Genomic DNA, 16,437 nt, shown 5'->3' with positions numbered 1-16,437 from the left:
CGCACTGGCGTAGCAATAATCCATGTTAACCGACATTGCTACACAACTGAAAGTTCAAGGCCGAACAAAGTTTCCAAACAAAACCAGAGGACTGAACCGGAGAAATGGGTTCTCAACAAGAAATTTCCCGATCAAACCGTAGTAATTGGTCCGGCTATCTCTGAAATCGTCTGAACTTTTCTGAAACAATTATTGACAAAGAATATCGACATTTTCGCATGGAAACCCGCGGACAAGACAGGTGTCCCGCAGAACATTTCAGAGCACAAGTTGAAGGTGAATCCGTTGATCACCCCAATTGTGCAAAAGAAGCGAAAAATGGCCCCGAACAGACAAAAGCCATGAACGAGCAAGTGCAAGACCTTCTTCACGTCGGAATCATCCGAGAAATCAAGTACCAAACATGGGTGGCTAACCCGGTGATGGTCCCAAAAAGTAATGGAACATGGAGGATGTGTATAGATTACAAAGATCTAAACAAGGCATGTCCGAAAGATTGTTACCCACTTCCGGAAATTGACTTAAAGGTAGATGCTGTGCCCCATTCAAATTCAAGTGCTTCCTCGATGCCTACAAAGGGTATCACCAGATTCATATGGCGGCTGGTGACGAGGATAAGACAGCGTTCCGCACTGACTAGGGCACATTCTGCTACAGAATGATGCCTTTCGGGTTAAAAAACGCGGGGGCCACGTATCAAGGGCTGATGGATCAAGCCTTCAAAGGTCAGATAAGTCGAAACCTCGAAGTTTACATGGACGATTTAGTGATCAAAAGAATCGAAGAAGATCAAATGCTGAGGGACATAGAGGAAACTTTCGAAACACTGAGAAGTATCAACATGAAACTCAATCCAGCAAAGTGTTCCTTCGGGATGGAGGAAGGGAAGTTCCTCAGGGTAATCGTTACAGGCACGGGTTTCAAGGCTAATCCAGACAAGATACAAGCAGTAGCCCGCATGCCATCCCCCGCATCCCTCAAAGAAGTCCAAACACTTAACGGGAGATTGGTAGCATTAAATAGGTTTTTGGCAAACCACGCTGCTAAATCTTATCCGTTCATTTCAACACTGAGAAATTGCCTCAAAAAGGCACAATTCAGATGGACTCCGGAAGCCGAGCAAGTGTTCCAAAAAGTCAAGAAGTGTTTAATGGAACTACCCACGTTAACTACTCCACACGCAGGTGAACCATTAACACTATATTTGTCGGCATCCGACATTGCTGTGGGGGCTGTCCTATTGACGGATAGGAAAAATGTCCAAACTCCGATGTCATGGCTTCTTATTTGTCACAAGCGAGGGTCTTGATTCGCCAATTTACCTCCTTCAACGTCATTCACATTAAAAGGAGTAAAAACAAATCGGCGGACACTCTTAGCAAGTTAGCGTCAACAAATTTTGAGCATTTTGCCAAAGATATTTGTGTAGAAATCTTAGACCATCCATCCGTTCCCCAGAATCAAGTCTTGGTAATTCAAACAGGCGTCGAATCATGGATGACGCCAATTAAAGCTTACCTATCTTCCGAAGCGCTTCCAGCTGGGAAAGCTGAAGCTCGGAAAATCAAACACAAAGCTTTGAATTATCAGTTGACTGATGGTATCTTGTACCGAAGATCATTTCTTGGTCCGCTGTTACGTTGTGTGGACGCGGAAGACGCAAATTACCTCATCCGGGAAATTCATGAAGGTATTTGTGGACTTCATGCGGGTCCAAGAATGACAGCTGCAAAAATCATGAACGCAGGGTATTACTGGCCTGGAATGCATTTAAACGCTGTGCAAGAAATCAGAAAGTGCGATTCTTGCCAGCGTCATGCCCCAAATACCTTGCGTCCAAATAACGAACTGATTCCGATAACATCTGCCTGGCCGTTCCAGAAGTGGGCTATCGACATCATGGGACCTTTCCCAGAAGCCCCGGGACGAGTCAAGTTCCTGATAGTGGCCATTGATTACTTCACCAAGTGGGTAGAAGCCAAACCAGTCGCCTCAATAACGACATCAAGTGTTAAGAAATTCCTTTGGGAATTCATCATCTGCCGATTTGGTCTCCCGCAACAGTTGGTAAGTGACAATGGGACCCAATTTGCTGATAGCGGATTACAAGAATGGTTAAGAGATCTTCAGGTAACCCAATTTTTCACATCTGTAGCTCACCTGCAAGCAAATGGTCAGGTCGAAAGGACCAACAGAACTATCAAGGAAGGAATTAAGGCGAGTTGGGTACTAAACGGACCGGTTCGGTTGACGAGTTACCTCATAGCCTTCCGCACCCAGAAAAACTCTAGTAATTCAGAAACGCCGTTTAGCCTAACTTACGACACTGAAGCCATAATCCCGGCAGAAATCGGGATCCCATCCGCGAGGGCTCTGTTAATCAACGATAACGATCGCGAACTCCGGATGAATCTCGATTTGCTCGAAGAAAGACGAGAATTAGCATCGATCCGCGAGCACAATTACAAAAGACAGCTTCAAAAATACTATAATTCGCGGGTTCAAGAATGCAAATCCGATGCGGGAGACTTTGTCTTCCGTAACAACGAGGCATCCGGACAGGAGCCTCCGGGCAAGTTAGCCCCAACTTGGGAAGGACCTAATAGAATCAAACAAGTATTAACCAAAGGTGCCTACAAGCTGGATAAATTAGACGGGACTGAGATTCACTACAAAAAAGATTGGCATTTGGGACTGAAAAATTAGTCTTTGATACTATCAAATCAGTTCCTAATAATTATTAGGGACTGATTTTGCCAGTCACTAGTCAGTCTCCTATTCCTAGTCCTAGATACTAGTTTGGGTAACTGAAAATCAGTCCTCATTGCTTGCCATCAACCGGGACTAATATTCAGTGCCTCATAAATATAATTTCTGTCTTCAATTTGTCACCTGATACCATATCATTTCAGTCCTCAAAACGATTATTTAGTGACTATAAATTAGTCTCGAATATCATGATATTCTAGTCTCGAATATATTTCATTAAAGACTAAAAATTAGTCTTTAAACCATATATATTTTGTCCCCAATCAATTTCATTAGGTTTCTGTTTTCATGATATTTTAGTCCCGAATAATATGTTTTAAAGACTAGAAATTAAAATAAGTTTAGTCCTTATATATTTATTTCTTGACTAAAAAAATAGTCTTTAATACCATGCTAGTTTTGATGTATTTCTTTTAGAGGCTGAAAACTAGTGTTTGATACCATGTTTACCATCTTTAAGATTGAAATGAGTCTTTATATGATGTCATTGCATTCTCATTGTATATAACCAAGAAACTTCAAATCCAAATTTTAAAACCCATAACCAATCGAACATATGATCAATAAACAAAAATCGTTAAAACAATAACAAAAATATCCACTGATAACTTAAAAAAATTAACTGGCATTCTAGATCGATTCGTCACCATCATCGTCACTTTGTCATCCATCCGAACCATTTGAATTATTACTTGCTAGAGTGAATACCCCACTCTCAAAATTAGACTTTGAACTCAAAAACAATGACATTCTTTCTTACTTTATATTCCCAAGTGCAACACCATTATTTCGAATATCTTCATTCTCATTTGAAGGTGGTTTGACTGTTTTCCTAAAAGGCAAAAGATACGAAAACAAATGTTAAAATTAATAACCAAAAATCAATGTGAAAAAATTGCGTTCTAACGCCGCATCTTTTTACAAAGGGTTGATTGTAGTAAATCAAAAATAGCCACTTTTTAAAATGACTAACAAATATAATAACCCGTCAAACCAATTATCAACTAACATTGTTAGTATTTCTAACTTGAAGAGGTAGGGTACCAAAAAGACCCAAATACCCTTAAGGACTACCCACGGGTCACTCAGGAGTCTCTCATAAGACACTTGCGGGGCATACAAGTCATCCGCATAATCATTTGAGGAAGAAACACTTCCATAGCACATGCGGAAGCATCATAACACCCTCAAAAGTCATCCGCAAGAAGGAATACCCTTCCGTGTAAATGGCCACGAGGTAATGCTCCGGGACAGCTGTCAATAACTAATTACCTTCTAGAAGATTTACCGAAATGCTTTCTTGGGCAATACATGATCCTTCGGCCAATCAGCCAATAACACCTGGCAAGGACGTTATAACCGTGCACATGGCCAATATTCTCCCATTAACCAATGATAAAGAGACACGTGTCCAGATTGTTATAGATGCACATGCAACGTATAAACTGAACCAATCACATAAGGACACGCGTCTAGACGGTTATGCAGGTATCTTCTTAAGGGACAGCTGGCCCAACCACCTTCCCACCCCCCTTCGGCTATAAATACCCTCTCAATCATTATGAGGTATTCATTCACTCCCACATTACTCTCTCAATTTACTTAAATGCTTATCTCCTACAGTACAATACTTATTCTCACGCCGGAGGGTAGTTACGGGAAGACCCCCCCCTCTTGTTCTTCCCGTAACGAGCTCACGGTGTCTGTTTTGCAGGTGTTCGTCACTGGACTTTAGGCAATTGGGTTCATATCGTTTGGCAGTTAACCCTATCCTACCCTGTTGACTCATTGGATCTAAGACCCATACTTGGGGAGTAGATCCGTGTTTCTTCAAAAACCCCATTCGTATATTTTTTCAGTCGTTTGTTTGGTTAAAGTTAAACGAACATGAACATTCCCCATTCGTGTTCGTTCGGCTCCTTTACAAGCCTACTAAGTTCTTATTAGTGTTCTATATTATTTTGAATAATTGTATCTCCATTTGCATTTGCAGTAATTTCTCGGGATTAAATTGTCTTCAACGAGGCTTTCCTTGCAACAAGAACACAACACCATCTTGTAAGTTCATTGTATCTATGCGCATATTATCAAATAACTATTTAATGATGACGCGGTGATTAATGATGACTTTTGTTACTTGCTAAAGATTCCAGCTTGGCAATCAAGTGTGGCGGGCCAGCAATGTCCGTCAACAACATATTATTCGATCCAGAGAACGACACAACACTTGGACCAGCTGCCTTTAAGTTATATCAAGACAAATGGGCAGTTAGCAATGGGGGCATTGTCATTGACCGACGCGACCCGACATTTATAGTTTAATGCTAGTCAATAACACGAGATATCCAGAACTTTTCAGAACTTCTAGAACGTCTCCGAACTCTCTTAGGTACTATGGATTAGGGCTGGTAAACGGGCCGTATACTGTAAGACTTTTCTTTGCAGAGACTGTTTTTGACCTAAACAATAACAGCTGGACGGGTCACAGGAGGCGTGTCTTTGATATTTACATCCAGGTTAGATCTTTGATTATACACACGCACACAAGATTTAACCACCCGTTTTATGGGGGTTAATTTAAGTTTTAGTTTTTAATCGTTTTTCTATTTTACTTTTTGTAATGATTTGTTTTATTTTTGAACAAAGTTTCGTTTTGATTTAATACGTATATATTAGTTTGTCAGGTTCATTATATTTTTTAACGTTTGAACTCTTTCAGTTGAGACGTGTAGGTTATAATTGGGTTGGAGTGAGTCTAGTCGAATATGAACACCACATAATAGAAAATATATAAAAAGTAAAACATTAAATTAACTAAATAAACATAATGTAAACCAAATGTATTTATATATTCCATTCAAAACTAAGAAATCATTTTAAACAAAAAAAAAATTCGTCTATCGAGCATTTTAAGTTCTTCAAGGCAACCGATCTGACTTCTCCATTGGTTAGAGCTCTTGTTATCATTTCCTGAACTTGTTGCATCTTTTCTTCCACTGTATCCTATACAAAAGTCAAAATTAAATAAAAAAAAAAGTCAAAATGTTTTCAATTACAAAAGTCAACTTAAAACAATTCGTAATCATACGTTTTAATTTGTTAAAAGTAAATACATGAAATTATGAAATAAAACTTCTTCGATTAAATGATGAGCTGGATTGCCTTTTAGGGACCAATGAATAAAGAGCTCAACTTCATAAACGGTCTCCTTGTTAGTGAAATATTGATAAAGCCCGTCTAAAGATAATATTAAGAATAACTCCATAAGAGGGGAAAATAAAAATAATATATATTGTTGAAATTAACATATATAAAAACTTGTGTGCTCCGAGGCATCCTTTGTTTAGCTGGTTGAATATTGTATGGCAACTAAATAGGAAGTTGTTGCCCTTGTTGCACCACCAGTGTTAGGAACAAAGTGGTGTGCGGAAGCGAAACAACACACATATGCACAACGATAAACATGCAGAAACGAAAATATAAACAACACAAGAATTTAACATGGGTCGGTCCCCTAGAGGGGACCTACATCCACTGACTGCAACTAGGTATCTCTTATTAGGAACAGACTACAAAGAGTTATATGATGGGAGATAAATATTAAACAAGATTAGGGTTAAACACAATTAGAAAACAAAACCAAGCCTTCTAATAAAACCAGCCTAAAGGCCTTCATCAACAAACAATCTCCCACATGAATGCCTTGCGATAAACTTCAACCTATTGTCCAAGCACATAAGAATCCCAATCATCCAGTAACTCTAGTAATCTTCAGTAACATAAATCTACCAAGCCTCTAGTTCCAAGAACAAGCTAAAACTTCAACAACAAAAAGTTCTCCAAGCCTCCAGTCTAAGATTTCTACAAATCCACCCTCATTGTAGCGGCCCTTCTCATCAATCAGTTACTAGAAAGGCCCATTGAAGCTCCCGAGAGCTCCAATCCGGTCATCATGACCCAACCATGGCAAAACCTGTCAATAACTCATCCTCAATCTTAACAGGCCCTCACACTACTGACTCCAAAGACTTCCAGAGGATAAACATTCTCCAAAATCGTCAGACTATACCAGGAGGGATTATTACAATCAAATTCATATGTTGACATCAAAAAGAACTAAAAAGCAACATTTTAAACATTAAATTGTGCACATGAATAGAAAATAAACTAACCATTTAAAACAAAGAAATAATTAAACAAAGGCATAATAAAGAAAGAACGTCCAAACTGGTGCCCTAGTCATATAACACATCAGCTAAAATCAAAAGTGCAATACTGAACTAGTATTTCAGTGAAAATGCGAAGAAAAAGATTTATAACATACAATAAGAATGAAAAATAAATAATTCTTGTTTCAAAGTGGTTTTCGTGAAGTTTTCAAATATCTTAGTGGTTTTTATCTGATATATCTATCTATATATGGAGAGAGAGAGAGAGAGAGAATTCAAACCTGTTTTAAAATCTTGGAGATATTATGAAACAAAACGGTCTAGAAACAAAAGAAGTATGCACATATGTTCTAAATTCTAAGTAAAATATCGTTTTATTTTTGTGAAGACGAGTTGTCAATTTCTCTAGGGAAAGCGCATACAAAAGGATTTTGATATATCGAAGGAGGCAGGCGGCATTGGAAGAGCTCTTGAAAAGGAATTTGATATTTTTGTCACACAAAATTATCTTGAAATTCATTTGTTTTGGGCTGGAAAAGGGACCTGCTGCATACCTGAACAGGGAGATTATGGACCTTTAATTTCTGCCATACAAGTTTCTCCTGGTACCAAACGTACATTATTTTAATTTGTGCCTAATTATTGTAATTGCTAATTTTTTTAATTACAGGTTTTAAAGTCAAGTCCGATAAACCAAACAAAACCGGAATGATCATTGGTATTGTAGCATCGGTAGCGTCTGTCAGCGTGCTGCTGTTAATTTTCGGTTTGTACATGAAAAGGAAAAGGTCGAAACCTGGGGAAGAAGATGGTAATGATTTTAATTTCGTAATATTTTATTTTTATTTTCTTTTATATTTCTGGCAGAGAGTCTTTACCTTTAATTATTTTTAGCAGAAATTCTTGGAATGGGGCCTAAAGTAAAAACTTATACCTATGCGGAACTGAAAACCGCAACTGCAGATTTTAGTAGTGCAAATTTTCTAGGAGAGGGTGGTTTTGGACCTGTTTACAAGGTTTGATCTTGACTGATATTTGGTTGTATAATAATTTAATTAAAGTTATAATGAGTTGTAATATGCCACAGGGTATACTGAATGATGGAAGTGTAGTAGCAATTAAGCAACTATCTGTAGAATCCCACAATGGTAGGAGTCAGTTTATAACTGAAATTTCAACCATTTCAGCTGTCCAACATTGGAACCTTGTGAAGTTGCATGGTTCTTGCCTTGAAGGCGCTAGAAGACTTTTGGTTTACGAATATCTTGAAAATAAAAGTCTTGATCAAGCACTCTTTGGTATGTCAAATCTGCATGCACATTATATATTATCATATTTCACATGTTTAGAACAAAAGAACGAAACAACAAATTGATTCCTTTTAAAAATAGTTTTATAAATAATTATGAAAAGGGAAATCCAACCGTTCTCGTGATCTTTAGTCATATTATCAAAATCTTAATATCTTGATTTCTTTTAGGGAAAACGAACGTGCACCTTGACTGGTCAACACGCTTCAATATATGCATGGGAACCATAAAAGGACTAGCTTACCTTCATGAGGAATCAAGGCCTAGAATTGTGCATCGGGACGTGAAAGCAAGTAATATATTGCTTGATGGAGAATTATGCCCCAAAATATCAGATTTTGGATTAGCAAAATTGTATGATGATAAGAGAACCCACATGAGCACGCGGGTTGCAGGAACCATGTAAGTTCTTCTGTCCTCACTAAAGAAACATCCTATTTTCATTTATTTATTTACTAACTAACTAAGTATTTATAATCTGGATCGTATATAGTGGCTATCTTGCACCAGAGTACGCAATGCATGGACATTTAACATCAAAGGCTGATGTGTTTGGATTTGGAGTTGTTTGTTTGGAGATCGTGAGTGGGCGGCCCAACTATGATGAGAAACAGGATTCCGAACAAAAGTACTTGCTACATTGGGTAAGTTGCCCAAAAGTCATCTGTTCATAATTTCATTTTACATATAACAATCAAAAGAATTTATGGTACTTTTCAGGCATGGACTCTATACGAAAGCAACCGACACCTGGAGCTCATGGATCCGTCTTTGTCATCTTTTAACGAACAAGAAGCTACTCGTATGATAGGGGTAGCACTTTTATGCGTTCAAGCATCACCCGCATTAAGACCTGCAATGTCGCGTGTAACTACAATGCTTTCAGGTGACATAGAAATACCTGTGGTCAAAACAAAACCTAGTTATTTGACAGACTGGGATTTTGATGATATTACCAATGCTTTCGATGATGAAGAACCCATGCCTTCTGAAAATACAACTATGATGACTACAACTGCAACTACAACTACAAACACAACCTCAACTGGTGTGGATTTGATGTCATTACCCATAAGGTTGTCGGAGGTTATACGCAAGGCGAGTTTTAGAGAAGGAAGGTGACACCATTGTTGATTATTATTGTTCATATGGTTGCATTTTTTTAATTTTTGTTTGTTTACCACATCGCTTTTGTTCATAATTAAGGTGACATTTGAAGTTTTATTATAATTTTGTATCACCACATCATTTTGTTCATAATGAACCAATGGTTACATTTTTGTCTCGTAAAAAGAAAGTAACAAATGTTACTAAAATTTATCTAATATTTTAACTGCGTTTCTTTATTTTTGTTCGGGCACAATGATAGACCCAAATTATTTATAGGAAAATTCTCTAAATAGCCCATTTTCAAATCCGCCGGCTGAGACAACATTTGAATCAAACACGTCGGCTCAAACAACTTTTGAACCAAACCCGTCGTTTTGAAATCCGTGGAAAGCAAAGTTTGCACCAACTCCGTCTTGTCAAAACTTGTCTCCCTCAACATCCACCTTTGTAATGATCCAATGACACCATTCCTCTTCAAGCTCCTTCGATGACACCATTTGACATTGTGTAACCTTTTTCTTTAGAACGACGACTTTCTAGTGTTTAGGCTATCATATTTCTCAAATTGAAAAGTCATGTTGCCTACTCTGTCTAGACTATGTTGTTTTAACCAGGTCCACGCTGGCTCAAAGTTTGGTTTGGGCGTTCTCTGGAAAACCATACCGCCGGCTGACACTTGATAGACTGACAGTCGCTGATCTAACTGATTGTTTCTAAATCATTTTTCGTTAGGAAAGTATCTAACTCATTTGTTTTTCTTGTGAAGTTGTTGATCTAAGTTTATATTTTGTTTTTTTAATATATAAAAAATAATTTCAAAAGTTGCAGGCCTCTAGAAAGTCTGCCCTATATGGTTTAAAAAATCATTTTAAGTTATCAAACCAGTTAACCTAAAATTTGATTAGGTTAAACTAAAGTCTTTGGCATTGCGGTAATTGATTCAGAAGTCTCTTCTTCGGCTTCTATTATTCATTGTGAAACCACTACTTTATCGGTCTATTTTATCAGTTTGCCACTCGGGGTGAACTTGGGTCCTTATAAACATTGACCACCTATCATCAATCAGTTAAAAAAGGAAACAAAAGGCTTAACGGATGGAAGGCTAGCTCTTTATCCTTTGGGGGTAGACTCACCTTAGTCAAGGCGGTTCTATGGAGTTTGTCTCTTTATTTACTATGGATGTTTCTTGCTCCCTTGAAGATGGTTGCAAATTTGGAAAAGCTAAGGAATTATTTTTGTGGGGTGGTTCGGGTGGCAATAAGAGAAACAATTGTGTGGCTTCGAACACGGTGGTTAAGCAAAAAAAGATATGGATGTCTAGGTGTGAGGTGTCTCAACTTGATGAATTTGGCTTTAGTAGCCAAATGATGGTGGAGATGGTGGGGTGTTCCAACTTGATGAATTTAGCTTAACTTGCCAAATGGTGGTGGATATGGTGGGGTGTTCCAACTTGATGAATTTAGCTTTACTCGTAAAATGGTGGTGGAGATGGTGCACCAAGAAGGACACTCTATGGATGAGTTGTATTAATGCAATTCACTCTACTCGCCTTCATGAAGATGGTAGCGAGATTGTCTATTTGTGGCCCGTAGCAGAAAATCAAAGATTGGTACATGTTTCTCTTTGATGGGTTTTGATTTAAGGTGTATATTTGTTAGGGAAGGTGGGGCAGAAAATCGTACCAAATTTGGATGTTTGGCTAGGCAGGTTCACTCTGAAAGTTGTGTTTCCTTTTTTATACAAGTTGCAGACGAATAAAGAGTGATTTTGAATGAGAACTAGCTAATTAAAATAGTTTTAAGGCTGGTCCATTGCTAATCTTTCGACTAACTTTCTTGTTGATAGTTGGAGATGAACCAGGGATTCTGGGTTGAAATGAGTCTTAGCTGTTAAATTATATGGGAACGCTTCAACTCCTCTTTGTAATTAGGAGAGTTGAATGCCAATTAAAATAAACTAATTCATTTCGAGAATCTTGAAATAGCTTCTCTTTACTCCTTTCTCTATGTGGTGCGTTTGGAAACAAAGGAAGGCGAGAATAATATAGTATGTTTTATTGTTCAAAAACAAAAAAAAAAAAAAAAAGAAAGAAAAAATACAACTAGGATATATATTTTGACTATGGTTTAAGTTGAATGAGACGTTTGTTGTGGTCATCCATCCAACTCATCACGTGCACACATGTACACCGCGCGTGGGAGGCAACGCCCGCCCACCCAGTAATCGGATCTGATGGTTTTCCGGTTCAAGTTTTCGGCACCGCTGTCGTCAATTTCGCGTTCAAATTTCATCTTCTCGGTTCTCTGCATCATCATCAGCATCATGTTTCAGCAATCAAACGCTCAAACAACCGATCCTGCCGAAGGTACTCTTCTATTCCTCTATCATTACTAGCTTAATTCGACGACTAATATGTAATAATAATTCGAGTATAGAATTCAACTGTTTATAATAGCTCATGAATTCTGTGCACATAATTAGGTCATGTTATTTGCATGAATCGGTTTGTTTGAATTGAAACCGAATCGAAATTATTGTTCGTAATTGATAATAATTCATTATCAACACCGGTTACTACTATCTTAATTGATGATTCATGAAGATGAAGAAGCTTACCTACCTGCTTCCAATTTGCCGACTTAAGGAGTCGTTAACGTTCAGAAAAAGTGTTAAACCGGTAGTTAATATGTCAATGAATAGAGTTTGATAGTCTGAAGGCAATAAGAATAAATGGTCAACATTGACGGCGACTTTATATTTAGCGGGTTTTGACCGGAAGATTTTGGAAAGCGAAAGCATAATTAAATAACTACGGAGTATTTTTCTTACCTACCTTCATTATTTCAAACAATTTTATATAGTATTTATTATTTTTATTTTACGTAGTTGCACTTATTTTATTTTGTGTTCATATTATTAAAAAGCCAAGACAAAAACCGACAGCCTCTTTCAAATTCTTGAATGGCCACCTCCCTTTTCATCCAAAAGAGTCATGTATGCAGGCCGGCTTCGAAAAGATAAAATTTTTTTTGGGTCAAAGACAAAAAAAATTTTGAGTCTTAATAAAAGAAGCATTTTTTTGGGTTTAAACAATTTAATTTGGGCTTACTTGATTATGATTTGAGCTGTATATAAAACTTTTGTATAAAAATAAACTTAAAATTGTCTCAAATAAGATTAGAACCCACAACATTTTGGTTAAATGTTATATCCATTTACCACTAGACCAAACTAGTAGTTATGTAATTGTGTTGAAACATTGATTATGTATATTTTTTTGGTAAAAATACATACAAATTTTTTTAAAAAAAATTCGGGCCTAGCAGGGTGTCGGGCCTATGACCGTCAACTACCCCGCCATGCCTTTAGGCCAGCCCTGCATGTATGTGCACAAGATAAAATCGACTTAAAACCGAAAAAGTAATAATAAAATACTTGAATCACGTTTTGTCAAATTTAATAATTGTTTGTTGTTTAACATTAATAGGTTATGCGTTTATCAACATGGATAAAATTATATAATTAAAATGATTGTTATTCTAGCAGCCTACTTTGCCAAGAGGTGGCAGGAGCGCAACGACCTAGCCCAAACCTTTGATTTTTTGACTTTTTATCTTTGACTTTAAATGTTAAGTATTTCTTATTAGCACTATATTTTTGGTTCAAATGCACAATACTCTGTAATTCATTCATTTTTTTAGAAAATTGTAAGGTAATATCTTAGATTAAATTTTCCGGCCCCAAAATTTTAGCAAGATTAGCAATCCCAAAAAAATTGAATTGAGCTCAAAAACAAAACCATAAACCTAAAAAACTGAAACTGAGTGGTTTTGAGAATATAAAAAACGAAAATTTGGTTTTTCAGTTTGATTTTAGATCAAAACCGCACCAGCACTTCCACTTATTTGAAATAATTAAACTTTTCAATAAAGAAAAAAAAACCTTTTCAACCCAAGAAGGTTATGCAATCCACTCCTCTTGGATCTCAAATCTCCCAATTAGCTAGCTAATTGTCTTCGTTTTCGTTTAATTAACCATGCTATTAAGGGGAAATTAGGTGCTCCTTTTAATTTAAAAAATTACTTTAAGAACCAACCAATCCTTCACCACCACTTAAGTTTTACAATGAACTATCTTAGCTACACTAAGTAATAACGTTACTCTTTTCAATCACCCTAAAGAGTTTTGTCCAACATTAAAAAAAAATGCTACATTCTCTCAGTTTCTCATGCCATCGAAACCCGAATCCATCAACCCAAAAGAAATGTGGGTTGGGGCTAGCGGTGTGCTGGAGTACCCGAACACTACCCGCAGCCCGCCCCCACCTTTCCTTAGCAAGACTAGCTCCCAAGAAGAAAGAGTAAATGGGTAATAATGGTGGAAAGACCTGGCAAGTCAATAGGATGGATCATTAAAGTATAAAGTCGCATACCGGTCCCAAGTCCCAACCATTAACACAATAAATCCTCTCTATTGACTTGCTCATTTCAATTGTCAATTGAAATTCCACGTTGTCTGTCTTCGTCTCAATTATCGGAAACCAACAGATGCAATGGTTTTCCGGTTCAAATTCTCGGCGTCGATACCATCAAATTTCATCTTCTTCCTTCTCTGCGTCATCATCATATTTCAGAAATCAAACGCTCAAACTACAGATCCTTCTGAAGGTATGTTATGTAACTCTCCCGTAGCTCATTGCTATATGATATTCGAGTTTACAATTCAACTGCTTGGATCTGATTTTAGCTCATAAATCGCTTATTATCATTCAATCGGTTTTTATTTTTATTCCATTAATCGGCTTGTTTAGTTCGAAAGTGTGTGCTTTTAATTAACAGTAACACAACACGAATTGAATTTCTTATCTGGATTCATTGTTTTTCAACTCTTCACAATTCAAAATCTAACACTTGAGTTTTTTATTTAAGGATTGGAAAAGAAAAGAAAATTTTTCTTTTTAACTAACACTTTCTTTTCTTTTATTTTATTTTAACTTGAGAATTTATATAATTTTTTTTCTTTCTTACTCTGTCCAATCTTATAATTTCTTTTTCCTGTATTTTAAACCCGAGAATACCGTGTAAATGTTAAAATAGTTGGTCAAAATCGGCGACTTTAATTTTAACAAGTCTTGACTATCAGTCATATCACTATCTTGAGGATTTTCGAATCTCATTCTTTATTTCTATCTATAAAATTTAACTAAAAAAACTCAGTTTTTTCTGATTTTTTCTCTAAAATTTGTTTAATTTTTAAAAACCTAAATCATCCTATTATACTCACTGAAGAAACACTAACCGGACCCCGGACAGATTACTGGTAACCTGGGGGTTAGATAGATGTTTCCCACGAGGGGTTAGACCCTTGGAAGATGGTTCTTCTGATAACCTGCAAAACAGACACCGTGAGCTCGTCACTGAGAAGGGGGGGTTCCTCCTTGTGACCACCCTCCGGCGTGAGAATCAGACTAGATTGCTCTTTAAATATAAAAGTATATTAAGAGATTGCTAGAGCAGATATCAGGTATATTATGATGATAATGTGATAATGTAATGTTGTGTTTTGATGATCATACCATTTGGGGTATTTATAGCCGAAGGTAGGTTTCCAAGGAGGTATGGCCGGCTGCAACAGTGTTCCTGTTCATCAACAGTAGCCTACGCACGTGCCCTGCTGGTAGTTGGTGGGTAGGCAGCGGCTGATAGTGACCAGGCCTGCTGTATACTATTCCCTTTCCACCAACTGCCGGCTACGCACGTGGTATGACAGTAGTTGGTGAGTAGGCAGCGGCTAATAGTGATACAGTACAGGAGCATGCTGCTCGCCATACTGTATCAGTGAGCTGTCGTATCTCTGATCTGATCAGATTTTGGATTAGCAAAATTGTATGATGATAAGAGAACCCACATGAGCACGCGGGTTGCAGGAACCATGTAAGTTCTTCTGTCCTCACTAAAGAAACATCCTATTTTCATTTATTTATTTACTAACTAACTAAGTATTTATAATCTGGATCGTATATAGTGGCTATCTTGCACCAGAGTACGCAATGCATGGACATTTAACATCAAAGGCTGATGTGTTTGGATTTGGAGTTGTTTGTTTGGAGATCGTGAGTGGGCGGCCCAACTATGATGAGAAACAGGATTCCGAACAAAAGTACTTGCTACATTGGGTAAGTTGCCCAAAAGTCATCTGTTCATAATTTCATTTTACATATAACAATCAAAAGAATTTATGGTACTTTTCAGGCATGGACTCTATACGAAAGCAACCGACACCTGGAGCTCATGGATCCGTCTTTGTCATCTTTTAACGAACAAGAAGCTACTCGTATGATAGGGGTAGCACTTTTATGCGTTCAAGCATCACCCGCATTAAGACCTGCAATGTCGCGTGTAACTACAATGCTTTCAGGTGACATAGAAATACCTGTGGTCAAAACAAAACCTAGTTATTTGACAGACTGGGATTTTGATGATATTACCAATGCTTTCGATGATGAAGAACCCATGCCTTCTGAAAATACAACTATGATGACTACAACTGCAACTACAACTACAAACACAACCTCAACTGGTGTGGATTTGATGTCATTACCCATAATGTTGTCGGAGGTTATACGCAAGGCGAGTTTTAGAGAAGGAAGGTGACACCATTGTTGATTATTATTGTTCATATGGTTGCATTTTTTTAATTTTTGTTTGAATTTTGTTTGTTTACCACATCGCTTTTGTTCATAATTAAGGTGACATTTGAAGTTTTATTGTAATTTTGTATCACCACATCATTTTGTTCATAATGAACCAATGGTTACATTTTTGTCTCGTAAAAAGAAAGTAACAAATGTTACTAAAATTTATCTAATATTTTAACTGCGTTTCTTTATTTTTGTTCGGGCACAATGATAGACCCAAATTATTTATAGGAAAATTCTCTAAATAGCCCATTTTCAAATCCGCCGGCTGAGACAACATTTGAATCAAACACGTCGGCTCAAATAACTTTTGAACCAAACCCGTCGTTTTGAAATCCGTGGAAAGCAAAGTTTGCACCAACTCCGTCTTGTCAAAACTTGT

The 16,437-nt window shown here is 37.2% G+C and overlaps 2 protein-coding genes across 2 annotated transcripts; both read left to right on the top strand.

The window, feature by feature from the left end:
* The first annotated feature begins 7,846 nt into the window (after positions 1-7,846).
* Positions 7,847-9,370, top strand: LOC143546335 (putative LRR receptor-like serine/threonine-protein kinase At1g56140). The gene is made up of 5 exons (XM_077038025.1): positions 7,847-7,954; positions 8,026-8,236; positions 8,419-8,650; positions 8,742-8,892; positions 8,969-9,370. Exons 1-5 carry the CDS (start codon positions 7,847-7,849, stop codon positions 9,368-9,370), a joined length of 1,104 nt encoding a protein of 367 aa, XP_076894140.1.
* Positions 9,371-13,910: 4,540 nt separating this feature from the next.
* On the top strand, positions 13,911-16,078 carry LOC143546334 (putative LRR receptor-like serine/threonine-protein kinase At1g56130). Its single transcript, XM_077038024.1, has 4 exons — positions 13,911-14,025; positions 15,225-15,291; positions 15,383-15,533; positions 15,610-16,078. The coding sequence occupies exons 1-4, from the start codon at positions 13,911-13,913 to the stop codon at positions 16,009-16,011; spliced, it is 735 nt and encodes a 244-aa protein (XP_076894139.1). The 3' UTR covers positions 16,012-16,078.
* The last annotated feature ends 359 nt before the right edge of the window (positions 16,079-16,437 follow it).

Source organism: Bidens hawaiensis, unplaced genomic scaffold (genome assembly GCF_021521415.1).
Source record: "Bidens hawaiensis isolate Kalapana, Puna unplaced genomic scaffold, B.hawaiensis_p1.1 tig00014334_1, whole genome shotgun sequence".
NCBI lineage: Eukaryota > Viridiplantae > Streptophyta > Magnoliopsida > Asterales > Asteraceae > Bidens > Bidens hawaiensis.
Note: the sequence above shows the minus strand (reverse complement) of the source record. Positions and strands in the feature narration are given on the sequence as shown.